Genomic DNA, 22,411 nt, shown 5'->3' on the forward strand with positions numbered 1-22,411 from the left:
TCATCAACTTCCTTGTTTATTGCAATAGAAGGGTGGTGTTTCATAAGTTAGTTAATGCTTCTGAAAAGATCCAAGATGCAGACTACATTGAGAACTTGATGGGCACCGTAGTAGAGGATATCTCACCATAGTATATTGTCCATATAATAACCGACAATGGAGCGAATTTTAAGAAGGTCGGTTTGCAATTGATGGAAAGAAAAATATTGTTTTGGACTCCATGTGCAGCTCTTATATAGATATCATCATCATTGGGCCCACTCTTTAATGCAAAAGTATGTAAACAGTGAGATACTCCAACTTGAAGTCACTTAGTTTGCTATCAATTTTATTTTATTAAAGTTATTACAGCAAGAAAGGCATAGCTTGAAGGCAATGGTCACCTCACTAGAGTAGTCTGATTCTAGATATTCAAGATTGAGCGATGGAAAGAAAATAGAAAAGTCCATTCTTTCCTCTAGATTTTCAGAGACCGTGGTTGAAATCATAAAAGGTGTGAAACCACTTTATATTGTTCTCCGTAAAGTCGATATGGACAAGTGTCCAAAGATGCCGTATCTTAAATATATGTTGATTTCAGCAAGAGAGGAGGTCAAGAAAGCATTGAAAGATGATTTTAAGGCCGACCAATACGTACGGATCATTGATCGTCGAACTGATGTTTATATGGATCAAGATATCCATAATACAAGTAAATTCATACTCAGAATAATTTAATTTATTATTTTTTATATAATAAAAAATCATATTAACAAAATTATGTCTTGTAGCGTATTATCTAAACTCGACAATTCAATATCGGTATGCTCTCGAAACGTAAAATGATTTACTAACGGTACTACGAAATGTTATATATCGACTCTTGCCAAACACTGCTGATACAACCGATGCTCTTATGGAGGGTCGATTATTCCGAGAAACAGTTGGTTTATTCTCCGACGTTGTAGCTGTATCATGTCGTTACACTATAGATCCTGGTGAGGAAAAGTTACACATATTGATTATCAATTATATTTTATGTTAATTATTTATTTATTTGTTATGCTAATAAAATCTTATTTATATCTTTTTGCAATCGAGTGGTGGCTACAATTTAGAGGGGATGCACCACAATTAAGGAAGGTTACCATTCGTGTACTTTCACAAACGACGACATCTAATAGTTGCGAACATAATTGATCAACGTTTGTATTGATTCACACAAAGGTCTACAACAAACTATCATATAGACGGTTAAAGAAATTGGTATATGTCCATTATAACATGCGACTAAGGTTGCGATGTGCTGACCTGGATAAGGAGCCAGAGGAACCAGATATTGATCCCAACGACCTCCAATTCTACAACGAAGATTCAGAGCCGATGTCAGAGTGGGTTGAAGCGGTAGAGAACAAAGAGGATCCTCTACTTGATGAGATAAGAGATCCTCAACGTCCTTCACGTTTTATCATCGAGGTAATAGAAGGAGAAGAAGAAGCACAACCTCAATAGGTGGAAAATCCCGTTCGATCACAACGTGGCAAGAGTCAAACAACATCGAGTCAAACTGCTCGAGAAACTATAGACGCCCAACGGTCACAATCGTCCGCCCAGCATGCAAAGGAAAAGGGAAAGGAAGTAGCATCAGTCGTATCGTTGAAAAGAATCGAGTCGAGCGACAAGACACCTTCACGATCGCATTCAACAACTTACTCGGTCCAAAGACATGACAGCAACACAGACAGTAGTGCCTCAACAGATGATGGCAGCGACGCTGGACAATCGTTGGTCTCATCTACACAACTTAAGGGTGGTGCATGGACCGAGGAGCAATATTTTACACATGCCACCTAAGATTCAGATAATGAAACTCGATAAGATATTGGTCAAGTTTATACGCGAAAGGAGAAGAGGAAGGCAGTGGATGAATTTGAGCAGATGCGATTGAGCCTACATGATGTAGACACAGAACGAAGCTCATCGTATTCATAGTCGTCGTATTATGGAGAATCATACGGCTAACAACAGTACAATGATAGTTGGTCATACTTCCCCAAGCAACAGTATGATACAAAGTAGCAGATCAGTAGTGGAAATAGAAGCTCTAATGTTCACCAATACATGCCTCAAGAGCCGTCTCAGACAAATATGATTCATAACGATCAACCTACGATCATCACCATATTGATGCACCAATAGCATACGATGTATCAATACACTATGTCGTATGATCAATTTCAGAATTGAGTCCAACAAACATATCATATTGATATGCAGGTGCATAAGATCGAGGACCCTGATCCACCACCCGTGAAGGCCTGTCATTCGTTTTGATGGTAGAATCAACAATCAAGTATATCTACATATATGATTATTTAATTCATTTGAATTTTAAAGCTTATATTGTAACAAAATAATCTAACAATTCATATGATTTTTCTGTAGATATTTTAATATTTATAGAAAGACAATCTGTAATAGATTGAAATACGAACCTTGCACAAGGTTATTCCTCAAAGCCCGAAAAAGATATGATACTATTCTTACCTAATTTACATTGATTTTGCTAAACTTATACTATTACTATATTTCTTTCTGACATAAAAACCCTATCCTAACTTTTTTTCTATTTTCCAGGTGTTTTCGGAGGATTTTACCCCTAATTAGGCGTATCGCTCAGTACACCGTACTAAGCAAAGCTTGAAACTTCGGTACGGTACGAAGTTTCAATCCTTGAACTCTATCCATTATCAATAGAAGAAAGTATAGACTTAATACAAATCCTATCCTAATAGGAAACTACTAGACAATTCCTTATAGTTTATAACTTTATATTATCACACATTTCCTTAATAACGTATTGTAACGGACAAACTTCTAAACAAGATGTTGGATGTAATGCTTATGTCTGTCCGTTGTCTTTTGGCATGTTCATGCCTTGTACAGCAGGTAGAGGGGCGGCCGAAGGCTAAATAGTCCCATGTTAGTTGGGTTGGTGGCCTCTTTAGGCTTGTAAATAAAGGTTGTGTCATGTGGACACGTGCGAGAGCTTTTCGGTCTGTAATGGACCATTTTACCCTTTGTTATGCCACTGTTCAGAGCTTGTAAAGTCTGTTTGTAATTTGCATTGTCTATGAAGTTTTTTTTCAGGCATGTTTGCTTGTGGATCCCGATTGAGGCGTTCTCTTTAACCCGTTCTCTCTTTTGTTGGTCCTAAGGGACAATGGGAGGCTTCGGGGAGGCTGACCTTTGCGGACGGACGCGCGAGGGTACCGCACGACTTAGGCAAAACCAGCTAAGTCCGTGTCATATGGTATCAGAGCGGGACAAGCACTCATAGAAAAACTTGACATGCAAACGTGGGGGACCTAACGAGGCTGCGTTGAGGGCAGTCAGCACACGCGCGACCGTTTGAGGGAAAACGGGCATGGAGATGTAGGGAAAAGAGTCGCTCAGAGGAGCGAGCATCTGAGATTGGCATTCAGAGGAATGGCCAACCCTTCGCGCAAGAGGCACCACGAGAACAGGCAAGCTTGGAAGAATTTGGAGCGCACAAAGGTTGAGATGGCTGAGTTTGAGCTACGGCTCAACGTTGACAACTATACTTGATGGTGCTCTAGGCAAGCGAGGCGCTTGGCGAGAATGAGACCATCCAAGGTGGAATGAGTTGCTCAACGACCAAAAGAGTTATGCAAAGCTCACAGAGGTGAGGGGAATTGCTAACTCGAAGAATTTGGTACTCATGCATGGGCTTATATGCGGACGATGGAATGTTCGTGGCCATCCCAAGGCGACCGAGACTCGACGCCATGGAGCATTGAAACTTTCTCTTCGGCATGCAAAGGATACGTCCGGAGGAGGTTGAAGTGTGCAACGAGTTTAGCATGTTGCTAGGCCTTGAGGGGTGCGGCGGTGGCTGTATTGACGTGGAGGCGCAATCTAGCAAGTGCGTTTGCAAGAGGCAGAACAATGCACAGTTTGTTCAGCAGATCGGAATAGTCCAAGGGGATGGTGGTCTCCGAAACGAAGAGAGATGTTGCTCCAACGAGACAGTTATCCAGGAGGGATAAGTCTTGGCTCTCCAGAGGGAGAATCATGTAAGACGGTCTTCACATGTTGAGGAGGAGTACCTCACAAACAACAACTCCACGAAGCTCAATGGACCGAGCAAGCAGCGAGGAGTTGCCGCATGATCTCGCTCGAGAGAATGCATTGGTGGATGCATTGCGAGATCAAGTGGGGGAGCGACCTGAAGCAACTTAAATGAAGGCACACTTAGAGTCGATATGGAGATCGGACTCAAGGGAGGGCTGACCCGTGGAATGGTGGGCGCGAGGGCCACCATCGACTCAATGCAAAAACGAGGAGCGGAGCAACTTGGGTGTAACTTGGCGAAGTACCCAAGCCGCCCGAAGGGAGCCAGCAGAGAAGTTGGAACATGGAGCAGAAGCACAGTGCTTTCCTTAAACAGAGGTCAAAGACATGAACTCTTGCAGAGGCAAGGGTAGGATCATGTTGTTCCATCGGTCCTTCATTCTGACGGAGCGGACTCATCTTGCATGGTGCCAAAGACGAAGGGAGCTTCTGGGCACATGCACCTTATCTCGGAGGAGCATTTGATGGAGGAACTAAGGCGACTCAATTTGCGGAGGCGAAGTTGGGTTCAGAAGGCCTTAGCACGGGGCAAGAGGACGCAGAGGCGGGTACTCTTGAAGAATATGCCACAGTGTTGCCATTCAAGTTGCCATGAAGGAAGCAGTGCGCAGCGGAGATTGTACTGGTACAGGCAGAGGCCTAGGATCCAGACAATGGTGCACAAACTACAGTGAAGTCGGTGGACTTTGGGAGCTACTAGGCGACGGACTGTCCTAGAGCGGTGCTTCATCTAGGTGTGACCCAAGAGTGGGTGGATGAAGGTCGATTGCCAAAGGAGCGAACAAATTCGAAGGTGGAAGAGACCCTGCGATGTATTGGCAAAGGCCACACATGGAGGGTTCACAATTAGAGTTTATTCCACAGGGATCAGAATGGAATGGAGATGTCACCAGGAGGCGACATGGTGCAGCGGATCGTGGTGGAAAAGTTCGTGGCAATGCGACACACACGACATGGTCCCGTGAGGGATGAGATCATATGGAGGTATGATCGGGAGCTATTGGGAGCTCCGCTTTGGTGAACAACACGACGGCAGGAAGGGCTATGGATTCAAGGAGTGAAGGCCATGGTACCGCAGAGGCGGGTCTTCCGGGCGTGCACCGAATTTTGCATCGGATGAAAACCTTGGTCATCAGCATATGGGGGCTGGGTTCCACCAAGGGAAAAGTTCGAATGCAAGTACTAGTGAGTTCCATGGGAGGGACTTGATCATGCAGAGGTATGATCGAAGCAGTTGGAGAGTTGGACTGCTCCAGAGCTCATATTCGCTTAAGGGAGCCCGACAAGTCAGAGGACAAGGTCGAGTAAGCGAACGTTGCTACCAATGAAGCTAAGGAGAACAGAATCGGTGCAAACTCTACAACGTGATGGCAGAGGCCATGCATGGGAGTTGCAGTCTGTCTTTCCATCGACCAAACGGACTGCTTGGAGAACACAGAGGTGTTGAAGCAGGGGGTCGAAAGGGGCGAGGAAGCGACGACGAGTCCAGAGGGACTTAGCTACCCAAAATCAAGCATCAGTTAGAATGGAGGTGGACTCAGAGGAGTGCCACGGAGACATCTCTACTGATTGTGAAGAAAAGGGATACAGAGGCGAGGCGACGGATAGTAGGGCCATGGGCATGGCAGCGCCATGGTACCGTAGAGGCGGGACTTCCGTGCAAGTCATTGATCCCTTGCTCTCACGGAGGGAGAGCGCTTGGTCGTGAAAGGGGCCGAGGAGGTGGAGTATGCAGAGGCAATCTCCAAGTACCGAGACAAGGCTGAAGGGCAGAGGCCAAGAAACTTCGTAAGACCGGTGTCAACAAGTTTCTCATCAAGAGTGCATGACTTCGGGTCATGCAAGAGTGCATGACCAAGGAACGAAGCAGGTAGTACGCGGTGCTGTACCTTTGCTACTTAGTGGAGTAGGCGGCAGGGTTGATGGAGAAGACGGTACAATCCCAGAGGCGACCTCATCTATCAGAGAATTACTCCAAGTTGGGGTGAAAACTTCCCGCATTCCAGAAGTTCGATGGCATTGAGAAGGTGAATCACAGTAGCTAACTCAACGCAAGGAGTGCAAACACTTCAAGTGCTTCAGAAGTGTGAGCAAAGAGCAGGCGAAGACCAGTAACCAGCTCGATGCATGAAGTACAACCTCGAGGAGGCGGGCGAAGTCAAGTAACCTTTGCCTTCTCAACTCTTAAGAGAATGGGCGAAACCGAGTACCCCAGTTCTCTTATCTATCCAGCAGAGGAGCTCTGCACAAGTTCAAAGACCCTTCGAAGATAATGGAAGACAATAGTTGTCAAATCCTCACCGACGGTGATCAGTGCTACTAAGAGTAGATTGTCCGCTTCATTTCCTAACGAAATGCCAATCGAAAGCGGAAGTGATGCGAACCTACTTGGATGTGACAACTAACCGAAAGAAGAGTCAATGAGGAGATTTTGTGGAGGAATGACCTAAAACTTCAGAAGTTTGCGAGGCGATGCTCGTTAAAGCTCCAACAAGCATCCACCCAGTTCAAGCAGCATGTGGAAATTTTGAGAGACTGGCGCAGTAAGGATGGTCTTTTCCTTCATTTGGTGGATCCGTAGGAATCAACGAGGATCAATACAACTCAGCCAACCCCACACCAGAGTCAGAGTCATTGGCGAGTTGAAGCAGCATGGCGGATCAAAGGTTCGACTACTCAAAAACAGCAGCGGAGAGCAGCTGGGAGCCAGGAGGCGCATTGCAGTTGGAGCGGAAGATTGAAGACTCAGCAAAGGTGAAGAGTTGCAATGTTCACAAAGGCTTCGACGAGGACGTCGAAGGGATAAGTGGGGGAGAATGTAACGGACAAACTTCTAAACAAGATGTTGGATGTAATGCTTATGTCTGTCCGTTGTCTTTTGGCATGTTCATTCCTTGTACAGCAGGTAGAGGGGCGGCCGAAGGCTAAATAGTCCCATGTTAGTTGGGTTGGTGGCCTCTTTAGGCTTGTAAATAAAGGTTGTGTCATGTGGACACGTGCAAGAGCTTTTCGGTCTGTAATGGACCATTTTACCCTTTGTTGTGCCACTGTTCAGAGCTTGTAAAGTCTGTTTGTAATTTGCATTGTCTATGAATTTTTTTTTCGGGCATGTTTGCTTGTGGATCCCGATTGAGGCGTTCTTTTTAACCCGTTCTCTCTTTTGTTGGTCCTAAAGGACAATGGAAGGCTTCGGGGAGGCTGACCTTTGCGGACGGACGCGCGAGGGTGCCGCACGACTTAGGCAAAACCAGCTAAGTCCGTGTCAGTATGGATACACCTTTCTATTCAAAAATCCCACAATAATAAATCTCTTAAAACTCATTGTAGGCTTTCTATACATCAATAAAAGCCATAAGCAAATCTTTCTCTCTATACTTCTTCACAAATTATCTTAATAAATAAATAACTTCTATTATTGATAAAAAAGATGCACCTAAGACACGATGTTCTTGCCAATACAAGGTTAAGGGATGATCAATGTATGCAACTTTACCTTCAAATATTTAAAAATAATGTTTTCATAACTCAAACTGGTCTCCCAGGTCATAAAGGACCAATCTTATCATTGTACCAAACAAGGTTCGATGTACCGTACCGTACCGACGTTTCAACCCGGGCTCGATACGGTACGGTACCGATGTACCGGGTGGTACATTAGGGCATACCGAGCGATACGCTCTGATGTACCGAATATTTTTTTTTATTTTTTATACTGTAGCAGTGCTATAGTATAGTACTATAGCACTGTAGCGGTACCGGGCGGTTCGCGTACCGATAACCTGTCGGACCGGTACATACCGCCCGATACGAGCGATACGCTTCGGTACGGCAGACTTTGGTACCAAGACCCGCCCTTAAAGATATTTATTTCAAATCTTATCCTATTTTCAATAACTCTTTCTTTAAATTTCATAATGTAACTCATGATATTAATTACTCTATAATTAGAACAATCTAACATGTCATCCTTGTTCATATAAATTAATACTAAAAAGTTCTTCCTCCCTTCATGTGGTATCTTTATAATTCTCAAAATTTTGTTAAATAAATTACTTACCTTGGTCTACTAAACTTTTTTAAATCTCAATAGAGATCTTACTAGGTCCCACACTCTTAGTTATTTTCATCTTTTTTAAGACATTTTTTTTACATCACTACCTTTAATTTTTCAAATAAAACTATGATTATCAAATCTAGCACTATTATCTATCGTTAAAGTTAACAAGTATTCTTTGATCTTCATCTTTAATTCATGTAATATTACCTAAATCCTTGCACTTTCTTTCTTTGACTTTAGCTTTAGTAGTAATGTAAAATGTTAAATATTGTTTGTTAATTATTCTTGAACTATTGATGTTAATGTTCTTTTGCTTTGTCTTTTTTGTTAAATTTGAACAATTTAACATTTTGAGGCCTTATAGATGGTTAAATAAATGAAATATGATATCTTAGCGGTGATAGGCATTTTGGAACCTTGATGCCTTTTAGCGCCTAACCTAACACCTTGATAGGCCTTTTAGGGTCAAACACCTCTAACAGCACTATTTATTTTACAAGCACGTTAAATATTGTACAATATAAGATGATAATTTTTTCTGCTTAATCAATTACACAATACCAAAATTAGAAAGAAAAAAAAAATAACTCATAATGCATCAGTTTCAACTTATAAAATGCAAGATTAATGTAAGGCAAACACTTTGAAGTATATTGATGTTTCGGAATCTGCCTTGAGCCCTTTAAAATCCTTGTGAAAGCATCAAATACAGTCCAAAAGCAACATGCTATCGAGTTATTCTTTGTAACATAAACCTACATGGCATCCCACCATATTACTTACAAGTCTCATCAGAGCAAACAATAATGAGACTTGGATGCAAATCCATCAAACTATACCTCAATGGCTCAATCCACATAAAGTTATATGTGATACCAAGGTAACTTAGTTGGCCCATTAACTTAGATGAAACAAGCCATAACCAAATAGGACTATAAGAGCTAAACTCAGCTTACTCATAGTAAAACTCAAATCCACAAATACAAGTTTGTATTTTGATAGCTTTTTCTTGTGTGATTATTAGGTATCAGATAAGTAGACCACACAAATGTTTGGAAAGTTTATGTTCTATAATTTCATGCATAGATTATTGTTCCATATAATCCTATCTCTTCAATTAGGGTACATGAACTTCAAGAAATATATGTTTTTTTCTCTAATGAAAGACATCACTATCCTCAAAATTACATGATAAATAAAACCTACTTAATTGAATCTGAATACTCTATTAATTGCTTTTCTGTTTATCCTCACAAATTCATGCTTTAGTGTAAAAATTTTAAAAGCAAATAGTGATAAGAAATTTTGCCCTTGTAGTAATAAAAAAAAGATGAATTATTTTTCTCATTGCCACCAACAGCTATTTGATATGGATTATGAGTATATTCATAAGAAACTAAATTAAAAAGCAAATTTAAGATAAAATCAATAAAACTTCTAACCCTAATATGCTTCTCAAGCAGCTTTGCACGTCGCCGCAACCTCCACTTCTCACCATGACTAACACCTCCGCTTCTCACGCAGCTACGACCTACCTCCGCTTCTCACCGCGACTGGCGCCTCCGCTTCTTACGCAGCCACAAACTCCACTTCTCACCACAACTTCTCACTCACAGATGCCTTCACTTCTCATGCAGTCATGATCTCCGCTTCTCACCATGACCAATGCCTCCGCTTCTTATGCAACCACAACCTCCACTTCTCACTCACTGATGCCTTCACTTCTCATGCAGTCACGATCTTCACTTCTCACCGTGACTTGCAAGGTTTCGCTATACACCACCTCCATGTACGACTTGTGCCCTAATCACTTCGTGGATATGCCTCCTCTCCCTCTTCCTCCACTATCTCCTCTTCTTCCTTTCTTCTTCTTCTTCCTCCTTCCTCCTTCCTCCTTCCTCCTCTTCCTCCAGCCGCCCTTCCTCTTCTCCTTTTTCTTCCTCTACGAAACACTAGTACATACTAGTGTACCTACACAGTATGTCAGTACTGACCAGTATGTACCGGTCCAACCAGATCATCGAAACGGGTCTGGTACCCGAAACGGTGATCCTTGATCATAACAGCCCAAAAAGGTCATTGCAATTATTAATATACCAGTATCTAAAACCTTGGTAGAGAAAACCTAAATTAAGAACTACAGAATGATTTGTGCATCCACAGAGAACTACCTAAAGGAGGGTGGCTCTGCTTTGCATCAGCCAAGCAACTAAAACACAACAGGTAGTGCTCCAATCTAGGTAGGCATGGGCCTGTTGTATCTGCCAATCTCTCACCTCAGCTAGCAAGCTGTGGCTGATGATGACATATATGGGTCCCCCAACTGCCCACCAGTAGTGGCAGATCTCACTCCTGTATTTGATGGTTTCATCAAGAGACAAGACTTCTCCCTTAAAAGCCTCCTAAAGTTGTATAAATGGACAAATGCTTGCTTGATATTGTCCTTAATTGCATATAACTGCATGTATGCTTAGGACATCAAACTATTTAAGCTGCTTATAAAAAAAACATTTACATATACCTTGTAATCCAATATGCAAAACTATTTCAAGATCTAACCTTGCAACGGAACCAAGCACTTCGGTAGCCAATCATAAAGCTTTTAGACTCAGCCTCTTGATTAACTCTGAAAGGCAACTGATGATCTAAATTGACACTCATCTGTATGGTGATCCTGAATTGTAATCTCAGTAGTTAGTTGTCAGAATTGTAATCCCAAGTAGTTAGTTGTCAGAAGTTTCTTCTTATAATCAATAGTGCTCCCAAAGCAAAGATAAATTACTAGGAACATTTTAGAAAAACAATGTACATATGAAAAATATGTTTACTTCAACAGGTCAAAATGCAATTTATTCAATGGAACAGATTATATAAAACCTCTAAGATATAATAAAAGAGCAAAATAATGGTTTTTGAAAAATGAATACGTGAGGAAACTAAGAAGTAGCACAAAATGTTAATAAAGTAAAAGGTTCTTTGTTGGAAGTTGGCTACAAGCAAGTTCACTCTTCGAATGGAATAGCACTAGAATACACACCATGAAGTCTTCCAACACATGAATGCATAGAGAACTATTGCCCTATGCAATGACGCAGCTTTGTGAAGGAGTTCCACATTAATTACACAAAAAGTCTCATCAAAGCTGTAATTCATTTGACATTCTATGTATTCCATGTCACATAATACATCATCTGGCTCAAGAGATTAGTTGTCATTAAATGAATGTGCCAGTTATACAAAGATAGATAAAGAATGAATTTACCATTTGGACAAACAAAAAAAGGGAAAGAAGAAGCAAGAGAAAGTGAAAAAAACTGTTGAAAGATTTATTTCTATAAAGAGTAAAGTAAATACAGACAAAAGACAAGTTTTCACTTTCTCAGATGTCCAAAGAAAAACATGTAGAGTAGCAAGCTTTCTGGTCCTATCCATGTAAGCACAAAGTCAAAGTTTTCCTGTTTGCAATGGAAGCACCTATACCAGTTGTACTCTTTAATTATAAGGGATCGATGAGATATGTAACAAAACTACTGCCTGATTTTACTGAGGATATTAACCTTCAGTCGATAGAATTGGTCGCAAATCCATTCTTACAAGTTGTAAAGATAAGACTCCTAGCTGACTTAAGGACACCGTAAATTTACTGAACCTTGGATCACCTAGATAATTAATCTACTCATTCAATGTGTCAAGATAATTCAGGATCACATGTTCCCATTTCCCCATCCAATTTATAACATTGGATTGGAAATAAACAACCTTTTCACTAAGCTAAAAGCAATTGAACTCTATAAACCCAATTTTCACTTTAGAAAAGAAATTTTATTTGTTAATAATATACCCTGTCATTGGTAACACGTGTAGAGTCATTTCAAGGAGGCAAGGGCAACCTTCACAGTCAATAATGTCATAGCTTCCTTTTCAATTGATGAATAATCAACAAAGGTCGCATGAGATGTCCAAGATGTTCTCATCACTAATGGGTTTCTCTAGGCTTAGCTTCGAATGTGAAGAACTACCAACCCAACCCTCAATAGTGAAAGAGGAATTCAGAAGACTTAGATTAAGTTCAAAACCCATTAAAAGAACCTGAGACCAATTTGATCCCACCATTACTTTTTGAAGGCCTCCTATCCCTTTGAAATGTTATCAGAAGATATATTAGCACTTCATTGGGTTTTAAAGAGCTTTACACCTAGTGGTAGGGTTTGAAACCCCTTTAGCATAATATGTAATTTAAAGTGTCCACCGCATACCAGTCATAACACTTGGATGGGCTTATTGCCTTTAAAGGAACCCATGAAGAATAGCACCAAATTTGGCAACAAGTGGTATAAGAACACTCACATTAAACCAACAACAAACGGATTTTTCTCAGATTTGCTGACCTTTAGATGGAGATCAAGATCATTCGGAATACCAAAAGGTATCCAGGAATACAAACTTGCAATAGAGGTATTCCTAGCCTAAAATTGGCTCCAAGATCTCCAACACTAGGCCCACAGCCCATAGAGACCTAAAATCTGACTAGATAAATAACTACTAAGAGGGTGTCAAGCTATCAACCGTATTTATGACTCCTCAAAATATATTCCACGAGGGAATCTAGCTCTTGATTGAGCTGTTGAGTACCTTATAGTCATCAAACTGAGTTTTAGGACTTCTCAAAATATATTCCATGAGGGAATCTAGCTCTTGATTGAGCTGTTGAGAACCTTCTATTCATCAAACTGAGACTAAATTATTGGATAAACATGATCAAAAAAGGAAGATGCGTCCTCAGCTAGTCTAAGAGGCATCTGCAACCCACTAAAACCAAGTATGTAGCACATCATTCTTTGCGCATGGCCTTAGTTTGGTCATTCAACTTATCATGCAAGTGTGAAGGAGCCATTTATAAGATGAAGTGGATTATGACAGAAACTACAGAAAAAATAAGATATTGAAAGTATGATATTGTGGTATCATCAAGAGTCATCAGAACCTGTTATGGAGTGGAAACCTTGTTTTGGGGGACATAACTCTATGTACATGACCTTGCTTTTCTGTAATTGAAAATATCATGTGGCTATGGAGGAACTGCTTATAGGTTTTAGTAGATGACATGGTAACAGCAAATTTCACCGAGGTGTTATTGGAATTAGAAACAACAAGTACGAGCCTATAAGAAGGTAAACACATGCCCTCCATTCTACAGCAAACAACAAGACTTCAAAGAAGCAATTAAAAAGTTAGTAGAAGCTTTGACTGATATGGTTTATCAGCAATATGCATACTTGCATATCATGGAAGCTTTTTAAAGCTTCAAATAATTCATCACTGTCCATACTACTCGAAAGAACGACTCATGGTTCGCTTAACCGACCGATGACACGTTTTCTTGAACCATACAACCAATTAAACCAGATAAAGCAGGGTTTTTGCAGTCCCCCGACATGCAAGCACTGGTAGAGCCACGGGCAGCCACTTCTTGGCGAAGGTAGAACGGCCATTAATAGCATTCCCGGAAGACACGAGAGAGATGAGGCAAACCACCGAAGCGGCCGCTCCGAAAACTGTGGCCACCAGCGCAGACATCGGCGGGACAAGAGATGCAGAGAGATAGGAGGGTGACAGCGGCAGTTTTGGAGGGGTTTGGTGTACATGTAAGGTTTAACATCAGAGACAGAGAGAGGAGGAGGAGGAGGAGGAGAGTACCTGAGATGGAGCGTCGACGCGATCCGTAGGGCAAGACGCGAATGCAGAGGTAGATGAAGGAGCACCGTAATTTGCAGCCGACGGACGGCGTGGACAGGGGGAAAGAGGGCGGACCGTTGAGAAAGGGGGTGAGGGAGATTGATGAGGGATTTGGAGATGGAACGTCCAAAGACTCGAACCAGTAAAGCGGGAGAAAGAGAGGGTCAATACAAATAGCAAAAGAATCAACCAAACTGGCATTCATTGTGGCTGAGTATGATCCGAAAGAACAACCCGCGTTCCCTTTCCCATGAATATTTCCGATGTCGTTTTGTGGAAGTGTAAAAGTGGGATTTTATTCCTTTTAATTGTAACCGCCTCTGATACTTCTACATCACGCCTCTAATACCATGGAAGAAATTTGGGGCGATTTATCTGAAAACACAGCCTACTCCGCTTTTTAAATCACAACAATTTTTGTCAGTCAGTGATCACTCCCTTTAAGTTTTTTATAGTTGTATTCAAAAGATCGAGTGTCGATTTTAAAAATAATTAAATCCAATAGTACAAAGAAAAGGAAGAATAGAACAATTAAGATCTAAAATTCAATAAAAAATCTTTAAAATTTCTGACGTAGCTTGAAAAGTATGAAACCAACCCTATTCTTCAAATCTAATGATTTTTAGATAATATTTCAGGGCAAAATAAGTACTCAAAAATCCACTTATATCTTTTAAGAATGGTCTAGTTTGGTAAATTTATTTTTTTACCCGACAAATATACATGAGATATATGGTGTGGCTATATTTATTTATTTTTTATCAATTTAGAATTATTTATATATATATATATATTATTTTAATTCAAAAATATCAAAATAATAGAAAAAAGATTCAAAAACTAATTTGAAAGGCGCTAAACCTCCCTATGGTTCTTCAATAATATTTTGATATACATAAATCATTAAGAAAAGTTTCATTAGTTGATATAGTAAAGATTTTTGAAACTTGATACAAGGGTCATTGATCATCACCACTTATCTTGGACAAGATAAAACAAACTTTTTTTTTATCATTTATGATAATAAAAGTAATGATAAATTCTCTTCTCATTTTTAAAGTATAAAATGACATTTGTAATGAACTCTTTTGTACTACTTAAACTCATATTTGGTACTTTATATCTAGTTTTGTGTATGTGGCACAAAAAATCTCTCCTTACCTCGGTCTTTATTTATGTGGCATCTCGAAAGTACGAAGTTTCCACCTTAGAGATACTTTATATCATTCTATGCATATAGGTTCGAGATCACATCAGGCTGACCAAAACATCAATAATATTTTTTCCTAATATTTTGGCACTAGAAAGAGAGTTGGATGTCGTAGGAACATACACCTATCAATCTCCCCAATGAATGCTCTAATGAGGAGGTTCTACGTCCGACTCATAGTACTTTTACTCAAGGAGACAGCTTTCGCCCTTCCCTCACATAGATGTGTCTACTTCAATGCAAACACTTGTTAGGAAAAGAGTCGGCACTAAGAGGGGGGTTGAATTAGTGTAGCGGTAAAAACTACATCGGTTTGAAAAACCTTCATACGATAAAATCTAGTTTCGACGAAAACCATTTCGGAAAGATCTTTAAAGTGAAAGCATACGGACATGTAGTTGATGTAAAGCAATGAAGACAGTTTGCAGTTAAAATAAATAGCAAAACAAAAATGCAAACCGATTTATAGTGGTTCGGTCATCATGACCTACATCCACTCCTCTGATTCCTCTTCCGTCGAGACCATCGACATCCACTATCGATCTTCCTTTAATAAGTGAAGATTAACCTCCTTCGTACACCTCTCTTCTCCTTTTACCGGGTTTAGGAGACAACCCTTATAATCACTCACTCATCTCTTAAACTATTCTAACACTTAAACTAGAAGAGGAGGATTCTCATAAGAGATTACAACAGTGTTTTTCCCTCTTTAAATTCTCTGTGCTTGTGTATTTTAACCATGGATAAGAGGGGTATTTATAGGTTTCAAGTTGATTAAAAATTAGAGCCTAAAAATATCTCATCCCGGGTTTCCTAGGTCCGGGCGGTACCACCGCTAGTGTTAGTTTGACATTAACACTGCGTTGGGCGGTACCACCGCTAGTGTTAATCTGACACTGACACTATGCTGGGCGGTACCATCGCTTGGCATTGGGCCATTGGGCGGTACCACTACCCAGACTAGTGGTACCACCGCTTGGCACTAGGCCACTAGGCGGTACCACCGCCCAGACTGGCAATACCACCGCCTAACACAGTCTCGAAGACTATGCCACGATGGTACCACTTCTTGGGTCACTATTTGGGCCTTTTATTGGACACAACACAGTCCTTACATGGGTCCAACTGGACCCTAATTGGGTTGGCCAAAATCCAAACCCAATTATGTGCTAACTACGAAATCTAAGACATTTCCTAAGCTAAACAAGTACGTAAGTCTAGTTTCTTCTTGCGAGCTTCTGGCGATTTTCGACGAACTTCTGATGATCTCTCGGTAATGTTCCAGCGGACTCCTGGCAAGCTCTTGGACTTCATGATGATCTTCTTAGTGAGTTCCGATGAGCTTCTCTGGCAAGCTCCGAGACTTCTCGGCTGGTTCCTGTAGAACTTCCGACGAACGTCCGGACTTTCGACGAACTCTCGAACTCTCAACAAAATCGCATCCTTGACTTCGGGACTTCATTTTGTTTTATGTCTTGCTATCGTAGTTAATTCTGCACATATAAAAACATACTTTGATCTAGATAATTAATACTAAGCATGAATCATGTTATTCAACATATCATTGGTCCATCGACGCTTCATCCGATTCTTCGACGCATCGTCCTCTCTTGTTGCCTATTATCCAATCGATCAGTTGACTCCGTAGCTTCGATATCCTTGGTGCAATATCCACTCTTCTTGGTCCGATGCCCGAATCCATGGCCCGAAACTTTCTATCGATACGTCGACCGATCCTTTAGCCCGACGTCCAATCATCTGATATGTTTTTCTCCGGCCCAACATGATTCTTCCTGCTTTAATTGTCTCGTCCTGATCGAAGCATCTTGCATAACTAAAAACACAGATCAAATAAAAAACACTTATCAATTGGTTTCATATCAAAATATAAGATTCAACCATCTCCCCATTTTTTATGATGACAACTAATTGATGACGGAGTTAACCTTAACTCCCCCTATCAATATGCCATATTGATAGAACTTTGAATTCAAGCTGAATTCAAGTCCTTGCGAATATTCATCATGAATATTTGCAACACGTCATCATGCATAACATGATCATACTTCTCCCCCTTTGTTATTGTCACATCTTGATTTTTTTTTTTTTTATTTCCACACAAGCCAAATAGATAAACATCACTTTATTCATCATCTATAACCATTTATTACAATTCATTTATTCATCAAATTACAAATAGAAAAGTAAACATAGTGATGTTAACTTCAAGAGTCATCCAAGTAGCTCTACCTAGCAGTAGAGGAAGGTCCGCTCTCCATTGGAATCCGATTTAGTACTAGAGGGAGGCTGCTCTGAAAATCAAAAACAAAGAAAATTCAGCAACGCTAAGTAGGAACCCCAAAAGTCAAATCAAGATGAATACATGATTAAAATTCAATCAATCATCCCATTGGCGTATATCAAATACCCGAAGGAGCACTCCCCCAATAGCGGATGGAGAGGCTTTATCCTACGGGATGAGTTTGTGTTCTCCCAACAGCGGATGGAGGCAAACTCATATCACACTCCCAACAGCGGATGGAGTGGTGTCCCACACCCGCCAAAGTGGGGACACGTTCCTCCCAACAGCGGATGGAGGAACCGTCTAGCCGCCACGTCTGACGGCCTGCTAATCCTAAAAGGGAATCGCCCTACCTGCCCTTGGCAGGGAAATAACATAATCTCACACTAGTCATGTCCATATAGGGATGAAATAACACATTTAAACATTTCTTTCAAATATCATCAATACCAAATAATACAAATTAGCCCTCAGTTGACTTGAACTCTAGTTCAATTGATCCAATTGAACTCAATTTACTAGGACCTAACTGAACCGATCTCTAATCCTTATTTAACTGATCTGGAACCACCCTAAACTAGTATAATTTGGATTAGATTATGTTTAATTTAGGTTAAACTAACTTGAATAAGTCAATCAATTTGGAATCACCCTGAATTGATCTAGACTAATCAAGCCTAGTTTAGTTCAATCAATACTTGGGCTCAAATCCAACAATAATATTGAGCTAGATTAAGCCAGCTCATCTACTAGTCACGTGCATTATACATGACTGGGCATGCATCACACAAAGCTGGCCCAACCTTGGCCCATGGACTGGTCATGTGCATCTCATGTGATCGCCCATGATGATTAGGCTGGGTTAGCCTACGGGCCAAGGCATGATCCGTGGGTTGGGCCTGGCCTACGGGCTGGGCCTGGTCTACTGATTAGGCCTAGCCAATAGGCTATGGCCTGACCTATGGGTTGGGCCTGCCCTGTGAGCAATTTCAATCTAAATAATATATAATTTCATAGCGCAATATATATTCATTAGCAATATAAACAAAAAACATAATAACGCATTGAATGATAGACAAGGAGATAAGCTTTAAAACAAGGAAATAACATTCTAATTTAAATGGAAATCATAATACATTAAAAGACATAAACTTTAATATAATGAAATAACCTTCTAAATTCACATAAAAATCATGCTTTCAATACATATAAAATTTCAACATATTCTAGTCAAATTCTAAATCATTTAGAATAGCATATTTTAAATTTCAAATTAATAAATATCACAAAAGATTTTAGATAACATATTTTAATCTAATAATATTTTAATCCAGATAAGATTAAAGATAAACAGTAATATCAGGAAATATCAGATAAAACATATAAATTTTTAACATCTTTAAATCTACAATAAAAACTTAATCATGGGTCAACATTATACAAGTGATTACTTTAATGTAATAATAAAAAAATTTAACATTTAAAGAATTGATAAACATTTTTCAAACTACAAGCTTTCAACGTTCAAAGAATCAAAATAAAAACTAAAACTTTTAAATTTAAGAAAGGCAAGGAAACCTACCTCTTGTCAACAGGGTGTAACTCCTCGTTCCTCCCGCTGCCAGGCTCGACTAGGTGAGGAACGAAGGAGAGAGATCCCTCCCCTTTAAATAGGAGAAGGTGAGCCTCTATTAAGGGAAAATTATTTTAATTTTTATATTTATTTAATATAAATTATTTTCATTTAATATACTAACAAATATGATATCATCATATTTAGAATACTTAATAGTTATTTCCTTAATTCATATCAACAAACAAGGAAGTAGATTAAGATTTCCTAAATTATAATAACAAGTAAGGAAATAAAATCAATTCCTAACTTAAATATTTGATTTGATTACATTTCTCCCCTCCTATAGGAAATTTGGTCCCAAAATTTAGCTTACCTTAATAGAATAGATGAGGATACTGCTCTCGCATATCTTCTTCTCTTTCTCACGTTGCCTCTTGGTCTGAATGGTGTTGCCAATAAATCTTTACTAAAGGTATAATTTTGTTCCTTAGAACATGTTTTTTCCTTTCCAAGATCTGGGTTGGTTGTTCTCTAAATGTGGCATCATCTCGTAGTTGTAGAGGTTGGTAAGATATGACATGTGATGGATCCCTGATATATCTTCGAAGCATTGACACGTGGAATACATCATGGATGCTAGCCAAAGCCGGGGGCAATGCCAATCTGTATGCTACAGGCCCAACCTTTTGTAAGATCTCAAATGAGCCAATAAATCTTGGGGCTAACTTTCCCCTTTGACCAAATCTCATAACTCCCTTGGTTGGCGACACCTTTAAGAAGACGTGCTCATCAACTTCGAACTCTAGATCTCTTCGCCTTTGATCTGCATAACTTTTCTGATGACTTTGAGTTGTTAATAATCTTTGGCATATAATTCGAATATTATCAGCATTTTTTTGAATTAATTGAGGCCCCAAAAGCTTCCGTTCTCCTACCTCATCCCAATATACAGGTGATCTGCACTTTCTTCCATAAAGAGCTTCAAATGGAGTTATTTGTATGCTAGAGTGGTAACTATTATTATAAGAAAACTCAATTAGATGTAAGTGCATATCCCAACTCCCACCAAAGTCCAAAGCACATGCTCTTAAGAGATCTTCAAGAGTTTGTATTGTCCTTTCAGATTGACCATCAGTTTGGGGGTGAAAGGCTGTACTAAACTTTAACTGCGTGCCCAAAGATTTTTGTAGACTTCCCCAAAATTTGGAGGTGAATCTTGGATCTCTATCTAAAATAATGCTAACTGACACCCCATGATATCGAATAATTTCCTTAATATATAAGCTTGCTAGTTTATCCAATGAATACTTCTTGTTAATAAGAAGGAAGTGAACATATTTAGTAAGTCTGTCTACTATTACCCAAATTCTGTCGTATCCTTTCACAGTCTTGGGTAATCCTATCACAAAATCCATAGTGACTTGCTCCCACTTCCATTCAAGAATCGAAAACCTTTGCAACTTTCCCGTAGATACTCGATGTTCTATCTTCACCTGTTGACATATCAGACATTTAGAGACAAACTCTGCTATATCTCTCTTCATACTACGCCACCAATAGTTTTGGCATAAATCTCGATACATCTTAGTAGTCCCGGGATGGATATTAAATTTTGATCTATGTGCCTCCTCTAATAATTGCATTTTTACTAGATGGCTTTCGGGAACACAAAGTCGATTGTGGAATGTAATAGAACCATCTTCGGCTTGGATGAATTCAGGGCTAGATCCTTGAGCTATTTCCTTAACTATCATTTGAAGATATGTATCTTCCTTTTGACCTTCTTTAACCTTTTCCACCAAAAATGATTGTGCCATCAAACACACAAGAAAACCTTTATTTGTCTCCGATAAAAGTTTAAGTTTTAAGTCTGTTAACTCCGTCATCATAGAATTCATTTGAATATTCATATAGGCTACAAGATTGTAGGTATTTCTGCTTAAGGCATCAGCAACTACATTAGCTTTCCCAGGATGGTAGTTGATATTAAAATCATAATCCTTTAGAAAGTCCAACCACCTTCTTTGTCTCATATTTAAATCTTTCTATGTGAAAATATATTTGAGACTCTTATGATCTGTGAAGATTTCGAAAGTCTGTCCATAGAGATAATGCCTCCAAATTATCAATGCAAAAATGATAGCTGCTAGCTCTAAGTCATGAGTAGGATAGTTCTTTTCATGAGGCTTTAATTGCCTCGATGCATAAGCAACTGCCCTCTCGTTTTGCATTAGAACGCAACCAAGCCCTTGTAGTGAGGCATCACTATACACTACAAAACCTTCTCCCCCTAAAGGAATCACCAAGATAGGAGCATTGGTTAATTTCTTCTTCAATTCTTGAAAACTTTGTTGACATTTATCATCCCACATGAATTTTATGTTCTTTTGTGTCAACTTGGTCAATGGTGCTGCTATTTTTGAAAAGCCTTCTACGAATCTTCTATAGTATCTAGCCAAACCCAAGAAGCTTCTAATCTCTAAAACATTAGAAGGATGCTTCCATTTTATTACAGCTTCAATCTTGTGAGGGTCAACAGATATGCCAGCGCTCGAAATTACATGACCGAGAAACATAATTTCATTGAGCCAAAAGTTACACTTAACTTGGCATATAGTTTCTCTCGCCTTAGGACTTCCAGAACTGTCTTAAGATGGTGTTCATGCTCTGCTATGCTTTTGGAGTAGATCAAGATATCATTAATAAACACAATTACAAATTTATCGAGATAAGGGTGGAACACTCTATTCATGAGATCCATGAAGGCAACTAGTGCATTTGTGAGTCCAAAAGGCATTACTGAGAATTCATAATGACCATATCTTGTTCTAAAGGCAGTTTTCTATATGTCTCCTTCCCTTATCTTTAGTTGATGATACCCGGATCTCAAATCAATCTTTGAGTATACCTGAGTACCTTGAAGTTGATCAAACATGTCATCTATTCGAGGAAGAGGATATTTATTCTTTATGGTCACTTGGTTGAGTTGTCTATAATCAATGCATAGTCGCATAGATCCATCTTTCTTCTTCACAAATAGGACAGGGACACCCCAAGGTGATACACTAGGTCGAATAAAACCCTTGTCCAAAAGCTCTTGGATCTATTTCTTTAACTCCTCCAACTCAATTGGTGCCATTCTATATGGAGGTTTAGAAATAGGTGCAGTACTAGGTAGAAGATCAATTGTAAATTTAATCTGTCTATTTGGTGGCAGTGCAAGTAGATCTTCAGGAAAAACATCTGGAAAATCCCTTACAATGGGGATGTTCTTTAATACTGGCTTCTTAGATTCTTCTCCAGAAATAAAGGCCAAGTATCCCTGACATCCCTTTAGTAATAGTTGGGTAGCACTCAAGGCTGAAATAATGGAAGGGAACTTTTCTTGAATCCCAA

At 39.7% G+C, this 22,411-nt stretch overlaps 1 protein-coding gene across 2 annotated transcripts in view; it reads right to left on the reverse strand.

Annotated features, from left to right (window-relative positions):
* Positions 1 to 14,303, reverse strand: part of LOC103998333 (uncharacterized) — a 65,698-nt gene extending 51,395 nt beyond the window's left edge. The window contains exons 1-2 of one of the 2 annotated variants that reach the window (XM_065183669.1): positions 13,889 to 14,021; positions 10,751 to 10,865 (exon numbers count right to left, since the gene is read on the reverse strand). In XM_065183669.1, coding sequence (XP_065039741.1) covers positions 10,751 to 10,852 — 102 coding nt within the window. In that variant the 5' untranslated portion in view covers positions 10,853 to 10,865; positions 13,889 to 14,021. Of the gene's footprint in view, positions 1 to 10,750; positions 10,866 to 13,888 lie in introns of both variants that reach the window. The other variant, XM_009419777.3, reaches the window with a different exon arrangement.
* Between the last annotated feature and the right edge of the window lie 8,108 nt (positions 14,304 to 22,411).

This window comes from Musa acuminata, chromosome BXJ1-5, assembly GCF_036884655.1.
Source record: "Musa acuminata AAA Group cultivar baxijiao chromosome BXJ1-5, Cavendish_Baxijiao_AAA, whole genome shotgun sequence".
In the NCBI taxonomy this organism is placed as follows: Eukaryota; Viridiplantae; Streptophyta; class Magnoliopsida; order Zingiberales; family Musaceae; genus Musa; species Musa acuminata.